The following is a 23848-nucleotide window of genomic DNA, read 5'->3' on the forward strand; positions in this document are numbered from 1 at the left end:
TCCAAAAACCTCTATCTCTGCTAACGAGAGGCATTTTAAAGCCTGTGATTCTATTACATAATTTAAATCATCTTTGTAAACATAGAATAATAATTTAAAAAATTTAATTATAAAGAGAAATTAACATAACATTAAATTGTTGTATTATGGAGTATTTCTGTGTTATAAATGCTGACTATTTATTTAAAATAACACCTTTAACACGGTGACAGAAATACTTCCTGATGGCGGCTCCTCAGTTATCCAATGGGACTGAAGCTCACAGCGTCATACATCCACAGCCAAAGGGCTGCTAGAAAATTAAAACTCAAGTGATATAATAAATAATGAATGCTTGTCTAATCTGTACTCCATAGTGTTACTACAGAGAGAATGTGGAAGACAGAGAGGCCATGCATACCAGATCTACCGTCCCTAAAGAATGCTCTTCCTCCTTCTGAGGAAGTGTGAGAACTGCTGTCAGTGATATTTGATATCTCCCTGGTGGAAATAGCTCCTCCACCTTGGAAAAATTGCCCAGAGTTCTTATTCATGCTAGCTAAAAACGTCGTAACGACGTAATGCGATGGCGATTGTCATGTGCAAGGTACACGTAGAACTGTACGTTTCCCTGTGGACAAAAAACAACAACAAAAAAAACGATCTAGGTTTTATTAGCAATTTATTGGATTTGGCAAATACACTGTCTCCACTTTCCCTATATTAACAATCATACATTTCCAGGAACCTTCTGAGGAGCTTACAGTTACATATCAGCTTATTTCTAGGAAATTTCAGAAAACAATGGGACCTGTAAAATAAAGTGTTGCCAAAGGTTCAGTAACAAACCAAGAAAGCACTATAAAGGTCTCCCTTCCACCTATTACACTGCAATGCAATCCAGAATTTCAGATGACTGCATCACATACTTTGAATTTACAGTATATTAATTAGACAATTACACCTACACAAACTGTGCGTTTTAAAAACAAATGTTTACCCTGACGTGCCGTGTCTTTGGTTTCTTTTTGTTCCTTTCATCACAGAATTGTTTGCTGCCACTTATCTTCATACCATAACGATTCCATCTCCTTTACCAACAACTTTGATAAAGGGAACATTTGAAAAAACTTAGTTTGAATAACTTCAGTAGGCAGTAAGCAGCATTTAACCAGAAGACTTTTTATACATATTTTAAAAATATACACAAAAGAAAGACAAAAATAAAATACAACAAAACAACCAAAGACAATGATAACTGCTGTGGTCTTTACCAACATGTTTGGTAAACAATTTCTATCCTGTGTGCGCAATCATATGTCTCGTCAGATTTCCCTGGACCGTAAATCTCTTCCCACAAACATCACAACCAAATGGTTTCTCTCCTGTGTGCACTCTCATGTGTTTCTTAATACTTCCCTGGACTGTAAATCTCTTCCCACAAACATCATAACCAAATGGTTTCTCTCCTGTGTGCACTCTCATGTGTTTCTTAATACTTCCCTGGACTGTAAATCTCTTGCCACAAACATCACAACCAAATGGTTTCTCTCCTGTGTGGACTCTCATGTGCGTCTTAATACTTCCCTGTTGTGTAAATCTCTTCCTACAAACATCACAACCAAATGGTTTCTCTCCTGTGTGCACTCTCATGTGTGTCTTAATACTTCCCTGGACTGTAAATCTCTTCCCACAAACATCACAACCAAATGGTTTCTCTCCTGTGTGGACTCTCATGTGTGTCTTAATACTTCCCTGGACTTTAAATCTCTTCCCACAAACATCACAACCAAATGGTTTCTCTCCTGTGTGGACTCTCATGTGTTTCTTAAAACATCCTTGTTGTGTAAATCTCTTCCCACAAACATCACAACCAAATGGTTTCTCTCCTGTGTGGACTCTCATGTGTGTCTTAATACTTCCCTGGACTGTAAATCTCTTCCCACAAACATCACAACCAAATGGTTTCTCTCCTGTGTGGACTCTCATGTGTGTCTTAATACTTCCCTGGACTGTAAATCTCTTCCCACAAACATCACAACCAAATGGTTTCTCTCCTGTGTGGACTCTCATGTGTTTCTTAATACTTCCCTGGACCGTAAATCTCTTCCCACAAACATCACAACCGAATGGTTTCTCTCCTGTGTGCACTCTCGTGTGTGAATCTACATTTTGCTTCCCTCTAAACCTTTTTCCTAAATGACACATCATGTGTCTCTGAAGAGACCCCTTGTAGTGAAAATGTTTACCACACTCAAAGCAGCTGAAGGACATTTCTCCAGCACTACAACTCACATCACTTACAGGTGCTTGCTTATATCTCAGAGCATTATCATCTGACTCGGGTGCCCTGGTCTCCTTCCAACCATTGTCACTGTCCTCAGTTTCAGCTTCAGAATCTGACAAAGGTTTTTGCCACTCATCATAACTGAATTCAGTGTCTGAAGAGTCTGAAGCATGTTCTTCAGTATTTGGGTGTAAATGACTATCTGGATCAAGGTTCCTGGCAGGTTCTGATCCTCCATCGGTTTCTGTCTGTGTAGCTGAGCTGCTGTTTGAAGGCTCTGCCTCTCTGTAGTCTTCAGTTAGAGTTCGATGAAGCTGTGGAGACTGAGGGTTCCGCTCATCATCTTCACTCTTCACAGGAACAGCAGTAAATGGGAACCTGGTGACCTCATCCTCCTCCAGCCCATGAAGCTGCTCTCTCTCCTGACTGGTCCGGAGTTCCTCCTGTTCCTCTTTTATGTGTAGGGGCTCTGTGTCCTCCTGGTCCAGGCTGGGGCTCCACTCGGGGGGAACCTCTTCTTTAATCACCAACAGCTGCTGGACATCCGCAGGAAACACTGCAACACGCACAAAACATTATGGACAACTGTGATGATTCCAGATGATCCTTAGCAGTTCATTTCAACTAAAATACCAAAAAGATTTGTTGACAGCCATTTTCTAGAAAACAAGTTAAAACTATAAAATGGATAAGAACTCAATCAATAATGTGAAAGATGGAATTCCCTTGGCAAATATTAGGACAGACAACAAGAACAACAAGAACAATAAGAACTAGCGATACTCAAGACATTTCTTTGCTATATTACCGGGACATACACTCACCTAAAGGATTATTAGGAACACCATACTAATACTGTGTTTGACCCCCTTTCTCCTTCAGAACTGCCTTAATTCTACATGGCATTGATTCAACAAGGTGCTGAAAGTATTCTTTAGAAATGTTGGCCCATATTGATAGGATAGCATCTTGCAGTTGATGGACATTTGTGGGATGCACATCCAGGGCACCAAGCTCCCGTTCCACCACATCCCAAAGATGCTCTATTGGGTTGAGATCTGGTGACTGTGGGGGCCATTTTAGTACAGTGAACTCATTGTCATGTTCAAGAATCCAATTTGAAATGATTGGAGCTTTGTGACATGGTGCATTATCCTGCTGGAAGTAGCCATCAGAGGATGGGTACATGGTGGCCATAAAGGGATGGACATGGTCAGAAACAATGCTCAGGTAGGCCGTGGCATTTAAACCATGCCCAATTGGTACTAAGGAGCCTAAAGTGTGCCAAGAAAACATCCCCCACACCATTACACCACCACCACCAGCCTGCACAGTGGTAACAAGGCATGATGGATCCATGTTCTCATTCTGTTTACGCCAAATTCTGACTCTACCATCTGAATGTCTCAACAGAAATCGAGACTCATCAGACCAGGCAACATTTTTCCAGTCTTCAACAGTCCAATTTTGGTGAGCTCTTGCAAATTGTAGCCTCTTTTTCCTATTTGTAGTGGAGATGAGTGGTACCCGGTGGGGTCTTCTGCTGTTGTAGCCCATCCGCCTCAAGGTCGTGCGTGTTGTGGCTTCACAAATGCTTTGCCGCATACCTCAGTTGTAACGAGTGGTTATTTCAGTCAAAGTTGCTCTTCTATCAGCTTGAATCGGTCGGCCCATTCTCCTCTGACCTCTAGCATCAACAAGGCATATTCGCCCACAGGACTGCCGCATACTGGATGTTTTTCCCTTTTCACACCATTCTTTGTAAACCCTAGAAATGGTTGTGCGTGAAAATCCCAGTAACTGAGCAGATTGTGAAATACTCAGACCGGCCCGTCTGGCACCAACAACCATGCCACGCTCAAAATTGCTTAAATCACCTTTCTTTCCCATTCTGACATTCAGTTTGGAGTTCAGGAGATTGTCTTGACCAGGACCACACCCCTAAATGCATTGAAGCAACTGCCATGTGATTGGTTGATTAGATAATTGCATTAATGAGAAATTGAACATGTGTTCCTAATAATCCTTTAGGTGAGTGTAGTTTACCATCTATCCATCAATTAGCTTACCCGTGGTAGGGTTGTGGGGGCAGCAGCTCTAGCAGGGGACCCCAAACCTCCCTTTCCCAAACCACATTAACCAGCTCTGGCTGGCGGATCCAGAGAAGTTAGCAGGCCAGTGTGGAGATACATTCTCTCCAACTAGTCCTGGCTCTTACTCGAGGCCTCCTCCCAGCTGGATGTTCCTGGAACACTTTGCCTTCCGGCTCAGCTCTCTTTTCATCACAATGTGATTCGGAACAATGGTGCGGAACCATGGCCTCAGATTTAGATGTGTTAATCCAGCCCAACGAAACGCAAATCCTCTAAGACCATGGGCATTACCCTATTAGGTTTAACTGGGGACTGTTTATGCTGGTTCTGAAGAGCTTTGACTAGCTTCTAACTGTCTTCCAGACGCCTACCCTGCTTACTTGACTGAATAGCCCTAGAGCCAAATACCACCTCAGCTATGCCCGTTAATGACAGCTCTCTTCTCATTGATCAGTGCACCTGGTATGGTTGCTAGGAAAATACTCCTCACGGATAAGTTAATTTCTCTGGCAAGAGCAACCTATAAGAACCTTTGAGGTTGTTCAACTAACAAAACCTAAAAAATAGAAATAGGTCTAGTGTCTACTACTTTGATTAAAATGATGAAATGAATGAAAATATTTAAAATGCAAAACTTGATTAAAATAGCTGAGCGAGAGAGAGTAAGGGAGGGGAAGGAGTTGTCCTGGCCAGTGAAATCCTTCCTTCGTTGCGGAGCTCTGCTCTGAGTCAGATTCCTTTGAGATTTGCTGAGGAATAACCCAGATCTTTCTCTGAGTTCTCTTTATCAATTCTTCTCAGTAGATGATGTCCTCATGCCAAATCAGCCATCACCCTTTCTGTGACTACCACCAAATGAAGTTTGGCAAAATGTCCCTATTTGATCATTCCATTCCCCTTACTTTACCCCTCTCTCTTGGTGACTCATGGTAATTAGACAACTACATCCAGCTCTATTTCTTAACAATTTCAACATGATTATTTCTAGCTCTTATTAGGTGCACTCTTTTTTGTTGGGTTTTTGTGTGTTAACCCAGTTTGCTGCTGTGATTTCCGGAGCATTTTAACCAGAGAAGAGCTGGGGGAACAACACCAGTGGATTTATTTCCCACTTTTGACTCATTGGACAATTTGGTGAAGCGCAGGCTCTCAAACGGATACTATGTGTGGAGCAGACACACCCAGACTCCCTTGTTATTTTTCTCAGTGACTTTAACAGGGGAAACTTCACCCAAGAACTCCCCAAATACAGACAGTTTATAAAGTATCTAACCAGAGAGGAGAACATTTTGGATCACTGTTACACCACAATAAGCAGTGCCATTCACGCTGTCCCCCGCACCGCACTGGAACACTCTGTCCACGTCATGGTCCACCTGATTCCTGCATACAGGTGAAAATTAAAGCTCTGTAAACCTGTAGTGAGGACATCTAAGCAGTGGACCAGAGAAGCTGTACAGGACCTTCAGACATGTTTGGACTGCACTGACTGGGATGTGTTCAGGACAACTACCAACAACCTGGATGAGTTTACTGATGCTGTGACATCCTAAGTCAGTTTTTGTGAGGACGGCTGTGTACCATCAAGGACCAGGGTGAATTATAATAATTACAAACCCTGGTTCACAGCTGGGCTCAGACAGCTAAGGCTGGAAAAGGAGGAGGCATTTAGGAGTTGGGATAGGGCCGGGTGCAGGTCGTTAAAGTACTTGTTTATCAAGGAGGTGCGAGAAACTAAACAAATGTACTCAGAGACTATAACACCAGTTCTCTGCAAATGACGCCACTTCCGTCTAGAGGGGGTTCAAACAATTCAAGAACTACAAACCCCAAACACCCCGCTCCATCAATGACTGTCGCCTGGCAAGTGAACTGAACCATTTCTACTGCCGCTTTGAGAGACAATCGGACACCATACCCCGAAAGTCCTCCGCTCAGCTCCAGCCCCAGTCCACTATACCCTCCTCCACCTTCTCCCCCCTCTCTCCATCTCAGAGAGGGATGTCAACAGACTATTTAGGAAGCAAACCCCCCGCAAAGCAGCTGGGCCGGACTCTGTCTCCCTATCCACCCTGAAGCACTGTGCTGATCCGCTGTCTCCGGTGTTCACTGATATTTTTAACACCTCACTGGAGACATGTGCCAGCCTGCTTCAAAAACCACAGGACTAAATAACTACAGACCCGTCGCCTTGACATCTGTAGTAATGAAGTCTTTCGAGTGCCTTGTGTCCCACCTTAAATCCATTACAGACCCACTCATGGGTCCCCTGCAGTTTTCCTACAGAGGAGTTTGACGTGGCCCTTCACGTCAAACTCCTGAAGTTTGCAGATGACACCACCCTCATTGGGCTCATCTCAGGTGGGGATGAGTCTGCATACAGGTGGGAGATCAAACATCTGGTGACCTGGTGCAGCCAGAACAGTCTGGAGCTCAACGCTCAGAAGACAGTGGAGATGGTCGTGGATTTCATAAAGAGCCCAGCCCCACCTTCCCCCATCATCCTGTGTGACTCCCCAGTCACCACTGTGGACTCCTTCCGCTTCCTGGGCACCATCATCTCCCAGGACCTCAAGTGGGAGCTGAACATCACCTCCCTCACCAAGAAGGCCCAGCACATGATATATTTCCTGCGGCAGCTGAAGAAGTTCAGCCTAACAAAGACAATGATGGTGCACTTCTGCACCGCCATCATTGAGTCCATCCTCACCGCCTTAACACCTCCTTCACTTAACTCCATAAACTCCAAATGTAGCTCCAAACAGCCGTGGGGTTGTTTGCTTGTGTTGTCTAATCACATCAAACTACACTCACATGGCGGTGATTAATCAGATTAGCTGAGTTTATGAGTTTTAAAGTTTAAATAAATTATTTAATCGAGAACTTTTCATTTTTTATTGTAACTTTTGTAGTCATGATACTTAACAGGAGATTTGAAAACAAGGTTTCCAAGGATTTAAACGTAATTGGCAGCAGTGGTGGACAGGAACTAAGTATAGGCCTACTTACTCAAGTACTTTACAACTACTGTACAAATTAGAGATATACCCAACCCTATCTCAGAGGGAGACATTGTACTTTTAACTTGACTATATTTATCTGACAGCTTCAGTTACTTTACAAAGAAAGATTTTTACACACAAAAGTTATGAAGATTTAATAAAATGTGATTTTGTGTTATAAATTAAACTTCCCAACAGTTTATACAGGTCCAGCTAGTACATTTGTTGATTGACAGAAATTTAATTGTGAAGTAATTTTTCACATTTTATGCTTCCAGCTTCACAAATTTGAAGATTAGCTGCTTTTCCTTTTTTTCTTGCTGCTTTTTTCATTATTTTTTGAAAGTTATTAATTACAGTCTGATGCAAAATAGTTCAACCGCAACAACTGCAGCTGACATAAACTGCAGCTGACATGAGTAAGAACAATAAAATATATAATATATAACAGTCACGGGATATTTTTCATTCTGAAAAATTGAGTACTTTTATTTTTAATACTTTAAGCATATTTTCCTGATTACACTCCTTTTAGCTCTGGTGCAACCCATTCAGTAGCACTAAGCTGTAAATAGTCAGATGTGACACAATTCACCAGAAGAATTTCACCAGAAATAAAATATTTGAAACAGACATGTTGACAATGAACCACCTGATGATATAACAGAATATCAGTGAAAATGTACCAACCTGATCTGTGTACCTGACATGTTGGGCTGAAAACAGCATCCAGCAGTTTATGTTGTCGCTCACTTTCTCTTAAACGAGATATTTCCTCCTCATATTCTGCTATTGTTCTTTCAAACAGCCCAAATATCTCCTCAGCGGCCGCGTCGAGTCGCTGTTTCACCAACGATTTCAGCATTTAGAGTTTTGACATGCAGATCACGATGTAGAGAAAATGTCCTCAGCAGCTACTTAGTCAGTCAAAACAATCAGAATCAGTTAAAATCAGTTAAAATCAGTTAAAATCAGTTTCTTCGCTTCCAAACAATCACCAAATGCTGCTGTTGCTAGGTTACAGCCTGTCATTCCATTTTCAGTTGGCATCATAGGCAGAGCAGAAGAGGGGTTGCTTATTGGGCTTAAGTTAAACTTTGTTTAATTTCCCCTCAGTCTTTCTGACAGGAGCAGCAAAACAAAGGAGCAAAAGCTCTATTACTGTGGTGGCGGTAATGCATCTCTCTGGTTTGCCAACCGCTAATATCTTTCTAATATCTTGTCTGTGTTGTTTCACTGGCTTGCTAACCAGACAAAGTTTTTTACGCTGAGGGGTAAACCTCACCGGCCATTCACATAGAGAAGCAGTCAGACAGTGAACCGCGGAAGAATGTTTCAGGTTTGTTAGTCTGCATTTGTAACACTTCAGTTCTCTAACGTGTCGAGACTATCTCTCAACCTAAACACCTGCGCCAGTGTGAAATCACTGATTGTTTGATCTCCACCTGAGCTAGGGTACGTGCATGAAAACAATCTTCATTACAAAGAACAAAAAAACAAAACAAAGAAAAGTGTGTGGGTTACAGCAGAGCCCGAGCTAACAGAGAAAGAACATCTTATCTGCTTTAGTTTGGGAGCCTGTCTGTGGGCGGCCTCCTTGGAACTGTTGCTCCAAAACAGTTAGCTGGTTGTGGAGCTGTGTGTCCACCCTCTCTGGAGTTTTGCTTGCGGTGTCGTGAGCTGACGCCCATTTGTCTCCAGCTCCTCATCCACAGTCTGTTGCTGGAAGATCACCTGCCTCTGCTCCAGCAAACCCCTGCAAATCCCTAAAGGTAGCTTTAAGTTGAATTCTTTCAATTTAACAATTTAGCATTGCTATTTATTCTGTGACTAAAAAGTGAACGTGTGCTACAGATGCGAAGCCTTGGACGCATTATTAGTGTCATAATGGAAATGAATGAATGAATGAAGTCTTCCTATTACACATATTACACACTTAATTTAATAAAATACTTTTACTGTATTTACAGTATTTTCTCTTGTAGTAGTTGTATGTATCTAGACTTGGAAGTTTTTGTAGCTACCTCATGTCTTGTGTAAAGATAACTGTTTAGTGATTTATGTGAACTGCTACTGCAACAATGTCACAACCCTTTGGGGTCAGTACAGTTTTTCTCTGTCAGTATTTGCTTTTGGGAGTAGAGCAACTTACATTTACTATGCCTGGGCTTCTATTCTTAGATACAAAACTATATTGGACAACAAGAAGAAGGCTGGGAGTGGTGCCAGAAGCTGGGTCTTTTTCTCTTCGATGGAGGACCTCCTGGCTGATGATCCCAGTGTGGATCCGGTCCACATTGTGTCCTCATTTGCTGGAGATCTTTTCCATGTCATTTGATATGTTATATTAAGTAGCACAACAGCACACAGCTACATGGATTTCTAAAACACATTGGATATTAATTGTGAGGTTTTTATTTAATCATTCATTGGTCATAATAAACTCCCATATAACCAACCATGTTGTACAAAAATTAGCAGTTACTTAGTGTTGCTAACAACTTTATATTAAAGATGGCTTTTGTTTCTCTAGTAACTAAGTTTGATGAACTGGATGTTGGCTTTGTTTGCACACAACTCTCATTTACAGTATGCAGACATGTTTGAGTCCATGTAAAAATGTTGGAGGAAAGTGATGCTTGCTGCCTTGATCACTCATATTTTAAGACTACCTGGTTTGATCTATTACTCTTAGGATCTTCATCAGACCCAGATGGCCCAGGACCTTCAACTTTTCATCCTAAGCCATCAGCCGAAGGTGGTAAAAAGGAAAATACATCATCTGAGGCACCTCAGTGGTTTGTGGAGCATGCCACTGAGCAGAGAAGGCAAATGTCAGAACTAATGCTAAATCAGAAACAAGCAATGGAAGTGGCAACAAAACGAAATGACATCTTGAAACAATGCCTTAACAAAGAGGTTGAGCTGTGGAGTGCATTGAATTGTTTTTTTTTCCTGTGGCGTTATCACGGTATGGTGTGACTCCAGGGAAGCCAGTTTTTTTTAAACCATGTGCCAGTTTGGCAAGCTCATCCTCTCTGGGCCATTGTATGATTTCCCTTCATCAGTCCACACAGGACCTTGCAAAAGTCTAAAAACACATGATGCAGGGTTCCTTTGGACATGTCAAAGGGACATTTTCTTGCGTACTGGGACCCAAGCTGCCGGTACTCTCCTCTGCCCTCTCAACATGTCCATGAAGATGTGCCGAGCATTATGATTAATGTAACAAATAAAAAGCCTATACTCTAGAGTCTATTAAATTAAGCAACCCGGGTTAAGGGGTCATGTTCAGTTCACGTATTTCTGTGAGATCAGGTTGTATTAAGAGTAGCCTTAAAAGTGATTTTAAGACATATTTTTATTTGATTTTGTATGTTGCCTAAATGTTTTTGAGAGTGACATTTTCATGAACTTTTCACAACAGGGTGTTCGAGGCACCACCGTTTCCGTTGTGCTACGCTTTGTCAGCGCTTTACTTGCCCCTGGTCTCCCAGCTCCCCTCTCTTCTCTTCTCTGAAACTCAGATGTCGACTGGCTGGATCAGGCCGACTGCCATATCTGGTTTTGGTTTATTTACTTTACAGATACACACAACTTGCATAGTAAAGTTTTCTTCAACATTTTCCTGTGGTGCTGTAAAAAGCCTTAAGCAGCCCGCAGCCAGAGGGATACCTGTTCATGCAAAAACAGGTATCCATCTAAAGTTTGGGAGTATTTTAGATGTCGTGGGTCAACGTATTAAGTGATTTCTGCACCACTGCTTTAATGGTAACGTAAAGTTTCACCATGGGTCAGCTAACATTTGGTCATTTTATAATTTCTGTTTATGTAACGGCCAGATAAGTAAGAAAATGGCTTAAACCAGTGTGACGGACATGTTAGGATCTGTGACTGTTGTTACAGTCTGCAAATCGTTTCAGATATTTTTCTTTGCCACACACTGATGCAGAAAATATGTAAAGTACTTAAAAGTTCTGTTGTTATTAATATCATAACACAGCGGTGACATGGAAATTTGACTCATTTTCAAATATGCCACTGTTATCATTATTCTAATGAGCTTTACCTGTCTCTTTTTCAGGATGATTGAATAGAATATTGAATCATTAGACAAGTTTTTGATATTTTGAATAAATAAATGAATTGTTTTATTAATCAAGTGATAAAAAAAATTATAGAAAAAATAAGCAAAATAATTGTTAGATGCAGACCTAAATTTGCTGGAGTTACCTTTAGCTGAAAATCCTTACACGCTGTCTGAAAGTGTCGGTTATGACGCACTGAGATGATAATGCATGTGTGGCCCGCAGACAGACGTGAAAATAAGTCACAGTGTAATTGTGTGTAACTGAGTGAGCTGTTTGCCTTTGTAAATGACCAGGTCGACGAGATCTTTCGATGCTCCGCAGGCTTCCTGTAGCTGGCATCACAGTGGCAACACTGGCAGAGGAAGAACCTTCTGCTCTGCACACAACCTAATTCATAAAAGCTATTTTTGTCATGTAGCCTAGTTGTTATTTGTTCTAAAAAATATTGGAATAAGATCTATGTGGATGACAAAGCATTTTTTCCCCGTGCAGTGTCTTTATTAAAAACATTGTCCTTTAATAAAATAAACAGATTTGGTGAAAAGCCTCGGTTAAGTAAGGTTTTACCAAATGCATGCAAAAAGAAAAATATTTTAAATAAGGAATTACGGTTTGCCTGCTTCACCATCCTGTAAACCTTTGTACCTTTCTGTGTTAATGAAATAACTGAACTGCACTAGCTCTGCTTTTGGCGTCTGCATTTGGGTCCCCCTATTTATTTTATTGTGGTAATGATTTTAAAGTACTTTTGGATGCTGTGGAAAATGAACTTTTTAACAAGCTATTATGAAATTTAACTAAATTCATAATTTGTGGAAATCGTGCAACAAATATATAAATACATATAAATTGCATCACACATAAAATGTCAGTCTGTTGCAATGCTGTATAAAAATAAGGATTTTCTATATGACATTACTTAAATAGCCTACCCATCTTTTTCACTAAAGGCTACACAGACTACTTTTATTTGTAACGTATTGTTCAGTGTATCGTTAGTAGGCTTCTGAAGGAAAGTAGAGATCAGACTGACGTGTTTTCGGACGCCACAAATCTGATTCCCAGATTTCCGACAGTGTTGAAAGCAGCATTAGCTGGTGCAGTGTTGCGGTCAGACAGACAGACAGACAGACACGTCTAACGGGACAGAACCGCTGTGATTCACGCAAACACTCGTTTCTTCCACTTGATAAATTAACGGGAGCATTTTAACGCGGCGTCGCCGGCATGAACACGGAGGAGACGAACGTGGAGCTGAAGGATGCGGAGACCAAAGATGCTGAGCCGGAGGATGCGGCGGATCCCGCTCAGGCCGCTGCGGATGCTGACGCGACAGAGGCCGATGTGAGCGAAGCTGATCTGGACCAGGAGGAGCAGGAGAAGCTGCCGATGACCGGAGGAGGAGACCGGGATGAGGACGCGCCGTCGGCCGGCGGAGAGGCGGCGGCGGTGGAGAAGAACGGCTCCGTGAAGCTGAAGATCCCCGAGGAGGCGGAGGAGGTGAAATTCACCGGACTGAACAAAGAGGAGCTGCTGAGGGTGGCCGGGACCCCCGGGTGAGGAGCACAGGCCCTGATGCACACAGCTGGCTCTGAGAGGGTGTGGCTCTAAAGCTGCATTTTAAAATCCGAACCCATCCCATATTAACAACACCAAAATATCATGTAGACAAATATCAGACATGCTCCAGGCCTGCATGTATGAATGCATGAATCAGTCCAGAGCCCCAGCCCGTTCTTAAATTGCCTGTGATATAATATAAAGTAAAGAGTCCTGTACAGTGTTGCTTATCACATCCTCCTCCATGTTTCCTCAGCTGGGTGCGGACCCGCTGGGCGCTGCTGGTGGTCTTCTGGCTCGGCTGGTTGGGGATGTTGGGCGGAGCCGTCCTCATCATCCTGCAGGCTCCTCGCTGCAGAGACCTACCCGCCACCAACTGGTGGAACGACGGCCCGCTTTACCAGATCGGAAACATCCAGGCCTTCACTGACAGCCGCAACCTGAAGGGTGAGAACACCCAGCGTTCACATTGCATTCTGGGAGATTACTTTAATAATCGTAAGAGAGTAACAGCAGTTTAAGCCAGAAGCAGACTGTTACACCGCGCAGGTGTATTTTCATCATCAGGTCAACATGTTAATGTGTCCAGTGCTTTGGTTTGGGAATATAAAGGACACTGGAAGGCTCGAGTTTTTATCTGAGTTCAGAGTTTCGTCTCAGTCACAGCCGCCTGTCCTCCTCCTCAGGCCTGGAGCAGAAGATCGGCAGCCTGTCTCAGCTGAAGGTTAAAGGTCTGGTGGTCGGACCGATCCACGTCGCTCCGGCAGACGAAGCCATGAACCTGAGGTTCGAGGAGATTTCCCCCGAAGCTGGAAACCTGGAGCAGTTTAAAAGCCTCATCCAGGCGGCTCATAAGAAGGGTGAGGACAAATACTCATGCGCTCATATAACAGGAGCAATTACTGATTAAACATGCCAGAGTTTCAAACATTAAGGGTCATTAATTAGATGGGGGTTGATTCTCTCTGATACTTTAAGAATTTTTGATGCACCTTTTCTTTATTTACAGGATTTTTAATGTAAACAAATCACAAAATGTGTACATTTATATATTTGTAGTCTATTAAATGACCTGAGTAATATTATTGTTTTAGTTAATTCAATTCATGAATTCAAAGGCACTTCTTTACTCTTTTGCATTAATGACAACAACAGTGAGCTGCTGAGACAGATCTGAGACAGATATGTCCAGTTCTTCTTGATTTTTAACAAATCTTTTTTATTTAAATCTTTCCATCTTCAACTTACAGTAAACTGAAAAGGCTCAAGCAAAGTACCTCAAACACACAGTATTTTCAAACAGCGCTAAACCATATTTACTTCTTGTCTTCTCACAGATTCTTGTTTAGTTTACATGTTGCATTTTTCTGCAGATATTTTTGTAGTTCTGGATCTGACTCCAAACTACCAGGGAACATCTGGACCCTGGTTCTCCAACATCAGTGTGACCAACGTAGCTGAGAGACTGAAGGTGAATACTCACACTCCCCATGCAGTATTTACAGTACAGCTGGTATGTAAGGGACTGGTGCAAACAGGTAGTTAGTTCTTGTAGTTTGTTAGTTCTTGTCTCTGATGTTCATCCAGAAGAAAATGCCATAAATCCACTTAGAAATCAGAGAAAAATCATCATGTTTTGAAGTTTTATTCAATATCAAAGTAATCCAGTGAAAGTTGTCTGGACATCCAGGGGTACACTCTAACAGGACCTGCTAACAGCTAATTCAGCTACTAATACGAACAATTTGCAAACAAAAAGGATTTAAAAAAGAGGGCTCAAGTTGTAGCGCACAGCTAAGTCACTGCGCTGCGTCCTCGTGAGAGGTAAGGACAGTTCAAGTTGCACTGTGATAAATGTAGAGGCTCAAGACCATCGAAGTTTCCATATCCTGATGTGACCTGTGTGAGACAGCAGGGGGCGCTGTAGTCTAACAGCTGTCTCTCCCTGGCCTCAGTCTGCTCTGGTGTTCTGGCTGAACGAAGGCGTAGACGGTGTGCAGCTGTCGGGGGTGGAGCGGGTGGCCAGCGTGGTGCCGTCTCTGTGGAGCGACATCCGAGCCATCGTCCAGAACGGGACGGAGGAGCATCCCAACAAGAGGTCAGAACCATTACAGTTACTGGGACCAGGTCCAGCTCGTAGCTAATAACAAGGCAGCTCCGTGTCTCGCCGAGACAGAAGGAATCAAACAAACCTCCCGAGGTTTCTCTGAACCCAGAAAATAGTGTTTCTCTCTAATGGTAGAAATTGTAATAATTGACTGAGGACCAAGTGTTGGAGCATTTACCTTCCAAAAAAACTCATTTTGCAAAGTCATTACTCAGAATCAGTATCCTGCATTTACTGATATCTAGAAAAAGGTCAGCCGTTCTCACAGACAAGAGGTAGACATTTGAATAAAATCTGTATTAGGGATGTTAAATTCTGTTCTTAACAGATTATTCAAGTTGTGCTCTCTTACAAAAGAAATCTTTAAACTGCTTCAGGACAGTTACATCAAGTCCAGTTTAATTTGAACTGAAAAATAAAAATAAAAAATGAAAACACAACTGAAAAATCTTTTTACTCTAAAAATCTGGATTTCATAAAATAAAGGTTCGATGTGTTTCCAGAGTCCTGATCGGCGTCACAGAGCGCTCCTCAGCTGAAGACGTGTCTGAGCTCCTCTCCTCCACCGGCGTCGACCTGCTGATCTCCAGGGTCCTCCGCCCCGTCGCCACTGAGCACGCTCAGTCTGTCCAACTCTTGTATTCGTCCCACAGCCAGACCAAGCTGGCCTGGAGCCTGGGGGGGCGGGCCGAGGGTCACCTGGCGTCGCTGGTGGGCTCGGCTCTGGTCAAACTGCACCAGCTGCTGCTGCTCACGCTGCCCGGGACCCCCGTCTTCAGCTACGGAGACGAGATCGGGCTGATGGACGAGGTGAGGACGCTGTGAAGCCTCAGAAACAGATTTACATGTTAGATTAGTTTATTTTATGTACCTGTGTGTAGAATGTGGGTCATTACAGCATCTTTAAAATAATGTGGGGGAACTGTTCTTGTTAGAAAGATAAACTTGCAGTGATTTCACAACTGGATGGTGCCAAAGAGAAACTTTTCAAATCCTACACAGCGGATTAAAAGAGCAACCTGACCACATCTACACTGATAATAAAAAAATATATATATCTAGTAGATTTCAATGTACGACCACAATAACCCCCACCCAGGGCCGCATTTACAAACCAGAAGGCCCTCGGACCTCCCCCCTTTATTGATTAAGTAAAATTTATTGAAATTAATGTAAATAATAATGTAAGCAGTGAAGAAAGGACTATTCAGATCCTTTACTTAAGTAAAAGTAGAAATGCCACAGTCTGAAAATACTCAATAATAAGTAAATGTACTTAGATGGACAAACTAAAGTAATAAAGGCCTTTAAATCAAATGAATCAAACGTCATTAAATCACATGTCTACACACTCGAGTCTGTAAGGACAGAGGTAACTAATACTAAATGATAAACAAAGTTGTAAATAACACTAGTAAATTATATATTCTTCTGGGTGACCAGTGATCAGCAGCCAGATGTTTTATGTCCCCTCATCTAGATTAATGCTGACATTTCATCTTCTCTGCTAAAGGGCACAAAGTCTCCCAGAATGCTTTGGGACTCTGACGAGGAGCTCAACGGGACTCTGCAGGTAAACAGACACATCATGGAGATACTGCACGTTCTTCTTTAGACTGATACTGAGGGAGAAAACTACAGAACAACATGCAAACTGAGTGTACTCGGTAAAAGAAAGGTCAGTAACACAGTAAGACTTTCATTACTGGCAGTACCAGCAGTCATTGCAGTAAAAATTGTACTACAGCAGTAGTTCTAACATTAAATGTACTGCTAGTGGTACGACTACTAGTTATGTTTCCTACCAGCAGCAGCATTAATGACAGTAGCAGCAGTTTAAATAGTTCTAGTGTCAGCGCCACCAGTGGTTTGATGTGGTAGAAGTACAAACAGCAGCTGTAGTAGCAGTACTAGTACTAGTGCCAGCAGCAGTGGTAGATGTAGGAGTATGGAGTTAGTAGTGGTGCTAGTAAAGGTAGCAGTAGGAGTACCAGTTGTAGTATTGTGTTGTGAGTATCATTAATCCCCTCTCTCCCTGTGTGCAGGAGGAGAGGGCTGAGCGTCTGTCCTGTCGCAGTTTTTTCCGCACTCTGAGCGAGCTTCGTGGTAAAGAGCGCTCGCTGCTGTTCGGAGACTTCCTCCTCCTCTCTAACTCCTCCTCCTCCCTGGCGTACCTGCGGGTCTGGGATCAGAGCGCGCGCTACCTCGCTGCCTTCAACTGGGCCGGGGAGGCGGCGGTGCTGCAGCTGAGCGATGCGGCGCTGCCTCGGCAGGCTACCGTCGTCCTCAGCACCAACAGCAGCGTCCTGCCTGCAGACAGCAGCGTGGACCTGACCAACCTGCAGCTGGGCCCGGGACAGGCCGCGCTCCTCAGGTTTCCCTACGCTGGATAGAGTTTAGATCTGTTAGAGAACATGATGATTAAAGCCCCATTCAGACGACATTCACATCACGGGGGGAGGCGGGGAATAATACCTTCATGAGCTGGTCAGTAATTACTGGGGTAATGAACGAACCACTTACAGATCTCTGACCAGAGCAGGAGAAAATCAGCCCACCTCCCCCACAGATAGTCTGAGAGGGGCATTATTCATATTATCTGAATAATTAATTAATAAATGTTTAATGGTGTTTTCTCTCACGTCACCAGCTCCTTCACATTTACTGGTTGTGTTCAATATAAATTGTATAATGTGATGACCCCTGCTCTCTCTACACTGTGCATTCTGTGAAAATGAAACTAAAATAAAGAAGGAAAAGCATCTCATGTCTTCTTTATGTGCGAGGTGTTTCCTGCTGCTACAGAAGACCTGATAAGAACTTATAATCACAATCTGAAGACGTCCTGCAGTGCCATCAGCTCAGAGCTGCAGAAAACAGCGGGACCCCGGTACACTATAAAGTTTTACCTTCAGTATTAAAGCAATCCTTAATGTGCAGTAAACAGTCTTTATCTGCTGCTCTGAAAGTGGCCTTAAACCTGAAATGAAGCAGCGATGGTTCCAGTAAGATTCATAAATATGCAGCTCATCGATTGTGAGTCTGTCATCACGTCTGTTTCAGACCTGCTGGAAATAAAGAGAAGCCTCCTGATATGGACGAGATAGAAATGAGTTCAGTTTCAGTTTGTCCTGCAGAGGGTGCTCATTAAACCTCAACGAACACTCAAAACTGTGACCTACGTGTTCTAATGACTGCACTACATACTGTGCTATACTATGAACTGTATTACTGTTGTACCACATGACATGGTAGCGGAGTACTTCAGTAAAAGCAGTAACACCACAGTGTAGAAATACAAGATACCAAAGTATTAGCATCAAAATATATTTAAATTCCCAAAAGGACTCATTATGCAGAATCACTAGATTATAATTGCAGGAGGAGAAAGGCTGTGTGATGTGTTATTTTGAGGGGACAGCAGATTTACACTGTTATACAAGCTGTACAAGAGTCGTTTCTTCAGTGTTGTCACATGAAAAGAGAGAATCAAATATTTACAAAAACGTCAGGGGTGTACTCACTTGTGTGAGACACAGTATATAGATGGACTTACAGCAACTCACATACATCAGTACATGGCAGCACGAATAAGCCAAGATGTCTCTAGCAGTCGGTTTGTATCCCGCCTCAGGGTCAGTTCCATGTTGTCACTGAGCTCTGAGCTCTGTGGTGTGAGGAGATGTCTGTCTTGAGTCCAGGGGTTGCACAGATCGTCTATACATCAATATATCTCACATTGCCAATACACTTATGTGCCTCTGCTGTCATGAGTCACGGCTGAGGAGAAAAGTACTGTATTGTCACATGCACATACCCCCTGCACCATCCCTGCATTTAACCCATCCCTCAAGGGAGCAGTGGGCAGCAACTGTACAGCGCCTGAGAACAACTCCAGATCAACGCCAGTGCAGGTTAGTTGCAGGTTAGGAGTAGACAGAGTAGGTCAGGTAATAAAGGCAAGGCTGCGAGTCTGTAAGTGCTACTGAGGTGGAGATTTTTGGCTCAGAGTGTGAGGAAAAAGTCATTTTGAGAAAACAGCCTTCAAAGATTTGTATTGTAAAATTCCATAATCAATATTTACAGATCTAATAGTTAATTAACTCCTACACAACAATATAGTCCATCTATAAATATATAAAAGCTGATAAGTGAATAAAAACATGTCTAATCAGTCACACAGATACACAGAGAGCCACCGGTAGAACTGTCGTCCTGCATGACACAGAACAGTTCTCCATGTCTGCTGCGTATGTCAGTCAGCTTTATTTATATAGCACATTTAAAAACAACAGGAGTTGACCCAAAGTGCTTTCCAAGAACACAGTACACACAAATACAAGTATGAACAAACAAAAGAACAAAGAGTATACACCACTCTGTATCCAAACATCAGTGGAGTACTCGGTAAAGATACAATTCAAAGAAGCTAAAAGTAAATAAATAAGCACGTCAGATTAAAATGCATTAAAATAAATAAATACATAAGGGACAGAAGCAGGTAAAAGCCAGGGGGAAAAGGTAGGTCTTTAAATTAGATTTGAAGTTCTCACTGGTGGGGCAGGACTTGATGTTAGATGGAAGACTATTCCAAAGCCCGGGGGCAGAAACAGGAAGGCCCGATCACCTTTAGTTGTGAGGCGTGAGAAGGGGACTTAGAGCGACCTGTAGGTACTGATATGTAGGCCCCTCATCCATCTCTTGCTGATGTCTTTTCGCTGTTTTAGCTCTGCCTACACTCCTGCGCCTGCATTTCATTCTGGCTGCGGTGACAGCCTCAGCTTTTGAAATTCTGAGCAGGTCTGTTTCCCTCATTGTACAGACACTAATAACTGGGCTCTGAAGCCACACCTCTCCGTAACAGCTAGTTATGTTGTTGTTGTGTGTCTTTCTCCAGCTGTCCAACTCCTGCTCTGTTATTTTTTTCTTGTGCTTGGCATTTTCCTTCAGGGCACAAGCATGACCATATGAGGACAGGCCCTCACAGTCTGTCACCAGTCCTGTAAGGAGGTAAGCGCACACACCGATTCCATAGTGGGAAGTGAAGCCTCTTTTTTTGCCAGCTGCCAGACACGCTTCTGTTTATGACTGCATCTGCATCCTCCCTCTGCAACTCCGCCACATCTGGGTCAGCATCTGCACAAGCCTGCCTGGCCTGCTCCCTGGTCTTGTGCAGTGACTCCAGGCCTCTCTCAATTTCAGTAAAGTGTATCACTACCTGTTCATGTGGTCAGGTTTTTGTGATATCCTTACTTTTATTTCTATTTATTTATTTTATTTAAGGACAAGGATGCAGGTCACAAAGCAACACTCTGGCAGGGAGTCAGAGATGCTGACAGTAATAAATCTACCACAATTAATTATATTATCACGGCTCCTGGTGGTAGGGGGATTTATTCCGTAGAGTTATTCAGAATGCTAACTTTTGGTAAGTTTGGGAGAAATCTACAGAAGCACAGAGACAAACTGTAGTAAAAGCAACAACTAAATGTGTATTTTTAATGTTTTCTTTCCAGAAGTCTGAAAGAAGACAAGTTAAGGGAGCATAACTCAAAAACAAAGTACTTTTTGCCCCGTTTCTCGCCTTAAAGAGCTGTTGAAGGAAGTAAGAACTGGTGTGTGGCTGGGTGTGGCAGCTAAGCATATTTTCCGGGAGTGTTATGCCGGTTCGCTGCGGCGTATGAAAAGTAGGGATCCGGAAAGGAAATTTGATCCTCCTCTGAGCCAGGAACGTTGGTAGTAACAGAGTCGGAACGATGTCTATGTGAAATGAGATTGCTATGTGAAATCACACATGGTTGGTGGATTATGCTGCAAACGTTGGTTTAGTATGAACAAATGAACGCAGATCTCTGCATGAAAGCAGCTTGTGTGTCTGGCCGTGGTGCTCCTGTCTCTCTCCAGGCCAAGCCAGACCAATTAGGGAACCACCTGTGATGGCTCTACACACCTGAGAGTCATCCTACAATCACACTCTACAGTTCATAAACCCCGGCTCCGCACTTACTTCTTCTCCCGATTGTCTCTTCGCCTGAGAGTTTAGAGATTATTTATTGACACTTTGTTTGCTTGTGCTTCAGGTTGTTGGTCTGCAACTGGGTCATTTAAACTACCAGACCCATCAGTTGGGCCAATTAGTGAATTGTAGATCAGAAGTAAAGTTGCATGTCAACATAGATACTAATTTGAATGGTACTTGCTTCCCAACAAACTCAGCTGCTGAGATGGAGCATTGAGTTAATTTCGTTGGTTAACATTAAAGTTTTCATCTCCTTTGTTCACACAATTTATACCAAATCTTGCCAGAGAAGGATTCATTGCTTTTATTATATTTAGCATTCCTCTCCAGAAATGCTCTTTTCACTTCGCACATTTGTTTTCCATGCCTCTCAACGACCGAAGCAGAGCGGTGACGAAATCCCAAATAAACACAGCATGTGAGACAGAGGGACGTTTCTAGGACAGAAAGTCATCCTGTCTGTGGGGAACAAGGCAAAACAGATTCTTCTCTGCTGTGCAGTGCAGCTGCAGCTCGCGTTCATAGCATCACATGACTTCCAGCAGTGCAGACCAAAAGGCTAAACACTGGAGGCTCCCACCAGGTTCCTGCCACACAGACCAGGAACTACAGTGCAGTAAATGTGAGGTTGAAAGTTCAGCCATTTGATTATAAGTTTGTATTTCAGAAGCAGCCATGACAGCCAGTTGTCCCACGTGCTGCACTGCTAACTTCAATGAGTGCAATAAGTGGATTAATTATGATATAATTAATAATTATAATGGTCCTCAGCAGTTTCATTCATAAAACAAATCATTTTGATCATTTATCTTTAATTTTAATTAATATATTAAACATTTTGTACGTGTCCCTGAAATTGCTGTCCACCCTGTCACTGTGGGGTAACCAATGGATTTAGTGACATCATCACCAGCAATTAGTCTGTGTTAAATTAGAGGTTTAAACAATTGCTGGAAGTACATAACATTTCTACACTTCTATTTCTTCATTTTCGTCATATTGTTATGATTGTTATTATGATGGACATGGTACATTACATGGAGGACTTGTGCTTGGTTTCCCCACATTCTTATAATTTTAAACATATTTAAACAGTTAATACTCACATATATGCTTCATTTTAGTGTAGTGGGAGTTTGTTTGGTAATATTGGTACCAGCAGGCCTGTTGATGATCATGATTTAGTGATATTTTACAAACTTCTATGTAATTAAAACAACAGACTGCGATCTAAACATATAGTCTATATAACAGATTGCAAAGACAGCTGTGCAAATGTAAAAGAACAAAACCTAGGCTGTTTGAAAGAGCAATGACAAAGAAAATCATTCAGTCTGTTAAAATGACCAAGTCAAAACCATTACTATTTAATAATACTAAAAAACGTTAGTGGCATGATGTGTTTTTGACAAAGGTCTGAAGATTTTTTAATTGCAGAGCCATATTGTCGTAAACTCTGTGTTTTTTTTTTTAGACTTATGTAAAACTAGAAAGTTTCTAAAATTCATTCTTTATAATGCTTAAAGGTTTCCTGTTTGTTTGTCAAATTATGTGTTCTAGTTCCCATTTCCATGTTTTATGAAAATAAACATTATTTTCACATAGTATAAAATCTTTGTGGGATTTATTTATGAACAAATGTAGACCAAATAGTATTGTTTGACAGTTTGACCAGATATTTTTGTTGTTATTTAGAAAAAGTGCAAAACTCACAGATGACAGGGTGGACATATTTTGTGTTTTGTTCATACTCTGTAGGCTTCCAATTGATGTATAAAAAGAGCTGGAGCTTGACCACCATGCATTTCTAACAAACTAAGGTCTACTTAATAAAATTTATATAAAGTTAAATGGAAAATCTCAGCTTTGTCTTTTGGAAATTATGAAGTCTCAAACCCCACACCCCATTTATCTAGGATTCCTTTGGAGCGTTGGTTGCGTGCATACTAAGACATTAACATAAATGCCTAGAAGAGCCAATTAAGCACATAAACAGTAGGGGGCAGATGTCATGATGAGGCAGAAAGTATTACAATGTGATGTCAGACCAGATCTGCTCCCTAGTAGCTTAACTTTTCATTTCTCAAGGTACACACAAAGTACGCAGGCAGCCGTGGATCTCTGCATGTCTGTGTAGTGTAAAAGACAGTATCATGGACCAAAATGACTTGCTCCACAATAGATGAATGTATGCATGAAAAATGATTTCACAACAGGCCCAGGTGACTGAAGTGTAACTCAAAGAGAGTTGGCTGTTTGAACATATAGCCAAAGTCTTCAAGTGACAAGGAGTAAGCGCCACAAACCCCCTTAAGACCTCTGGTGATACATCCTAATATATTCAGTGCCTTTGAATAATATAAGTGCTTATCAATAATTTTGCCATAAATTTGTTTGCAGTGTTCCTTTGTCATCTTAATGTAGTTTTTACAGCAGTAGTTTGAAAATGATAAAGCAGGTATATGTGACCTTGAATCACTTGTCTCAGATGATCTCTGTTCAACTTATTATGAATATTAATAACTGTTATTTACCCAGCAAGTCTTTCAAATTAAATGACAAAATATTTTGCTTGTCCGTGCCCTGTAGAATGACAAAATAAGTGTTTTAACATCTGACCCCCCAATCTGCAGGAAATCAGTCTCCTGTGGCTTCCAAAAATGTTAAGCTGTAACATCTCTATGGTTAAAGTTTGTTTAGGTTCAGGCAC

General features: G+C 42.1%; 2 protein-coding genes across 2 annotated transcripts; one reads left to right on the top strand and one right to left on the bottom strand.

The window, feature by feature from the left end:
* Positions 1-644: 644 nt before the first annotated feature.
* LOC119910690 (gastrula zinc finger protein XlCGF57.1-like) lies at positions 645-8295 on the bottom strand. The gene is made up of 2 exons (XM_038729414.1): positions 8052-8295; positions 645-2822 (listed from the first exon to the last, which is right to left on the bottom strand). The coding sequence occupies exons 1-2, from the start codon at positions 8224-8226 to the stop codon at positions 1276-1278; spliced, it is 1722 nt and encodes a 573-aa protein (XP_038585342.1). The 5' UTR covers positions 8227-8295; the 3' UTR covers positions 645-1275.
* A 4239-nt stretch (positions 8296-12534) lies between these two features.
* On the top strand, positions 12535-17881 carry LOC119909777 (4F2 cell-surface antigen heavy chain-like). The gene is made up of 8 exons (XM_038727999.1): positions 12535-13008; positions 13269-13459; positions 13699-13872; positions 14386-14483; positions 14968-15110; positions 15623-15929; positions 16633-16692; positions 17165-17881. Exons 1-8 carry the CDS (start codon positions 12680-12682, stop codon positions 17510-17512), a joined length of 1650 nt encoding a protein of 549 aa, XP_038583927.1. The 5' UTR covers positions 12535-12679; the 3' UTR covers positions 17513-17881.
* Positions 17882-23848: the final 5967 nt, after the last annotated feature.

Source organism: Micropterus salmoides, unplaced genomic scaffold (assembly GCF_014851395.1).
Source record: "Micropterus salmoides isolate LMB-PRFRI ecotype aquatic unplaced genomic scaffold, ASM1485139v1 Ms_hic_scaffold_19, whole genome shotgun sequence".
In the NCBI taxonomy this organism is placed as follows: Eukaryota; Metazoa; Chordata; class Actinopteri; order Centrarchiformes; family Centrarchidae; genus Micropterus; species Micropterus salmoides.

Coding starts and splice junctions, on each gene's coding strand:
- LOC119909777 (XM_038727999.1), top strand. CDS start 12,680: ATGAACACGGAGGAGACGAACGTGGAGCTGAAGGATGCGGAGACCAAA. Junction 15,111..15,622: donor GAGGAGCATCCCAACAAGAG/GTCAGAACCATT, acceptor ATGTGTTTCCAG/AGTCCTGATCGGCGTCACAG. Junction 15,930..16,632: donor AGATCGGGCTGATGGACGAG/GTGAGGACGCTG, acceptor TCTCTGCTAAAG/GGCACAAAGTCTCCCAGAAT.
- LOC119910690 (XM_038729414.1), bottom strand. CDS start 8,226: ATGCTGAAATCGTTGGTGAAACAGCGACTCGACGCGGCCGCTGAGGAG. Junction 2,823..8,051: donor ATGTCAGGTACACAGATCAG/GTTGGTACATTT, acceptor TGCGTGTTGCAG/TGTTTCCTGCGGATGTCCAG.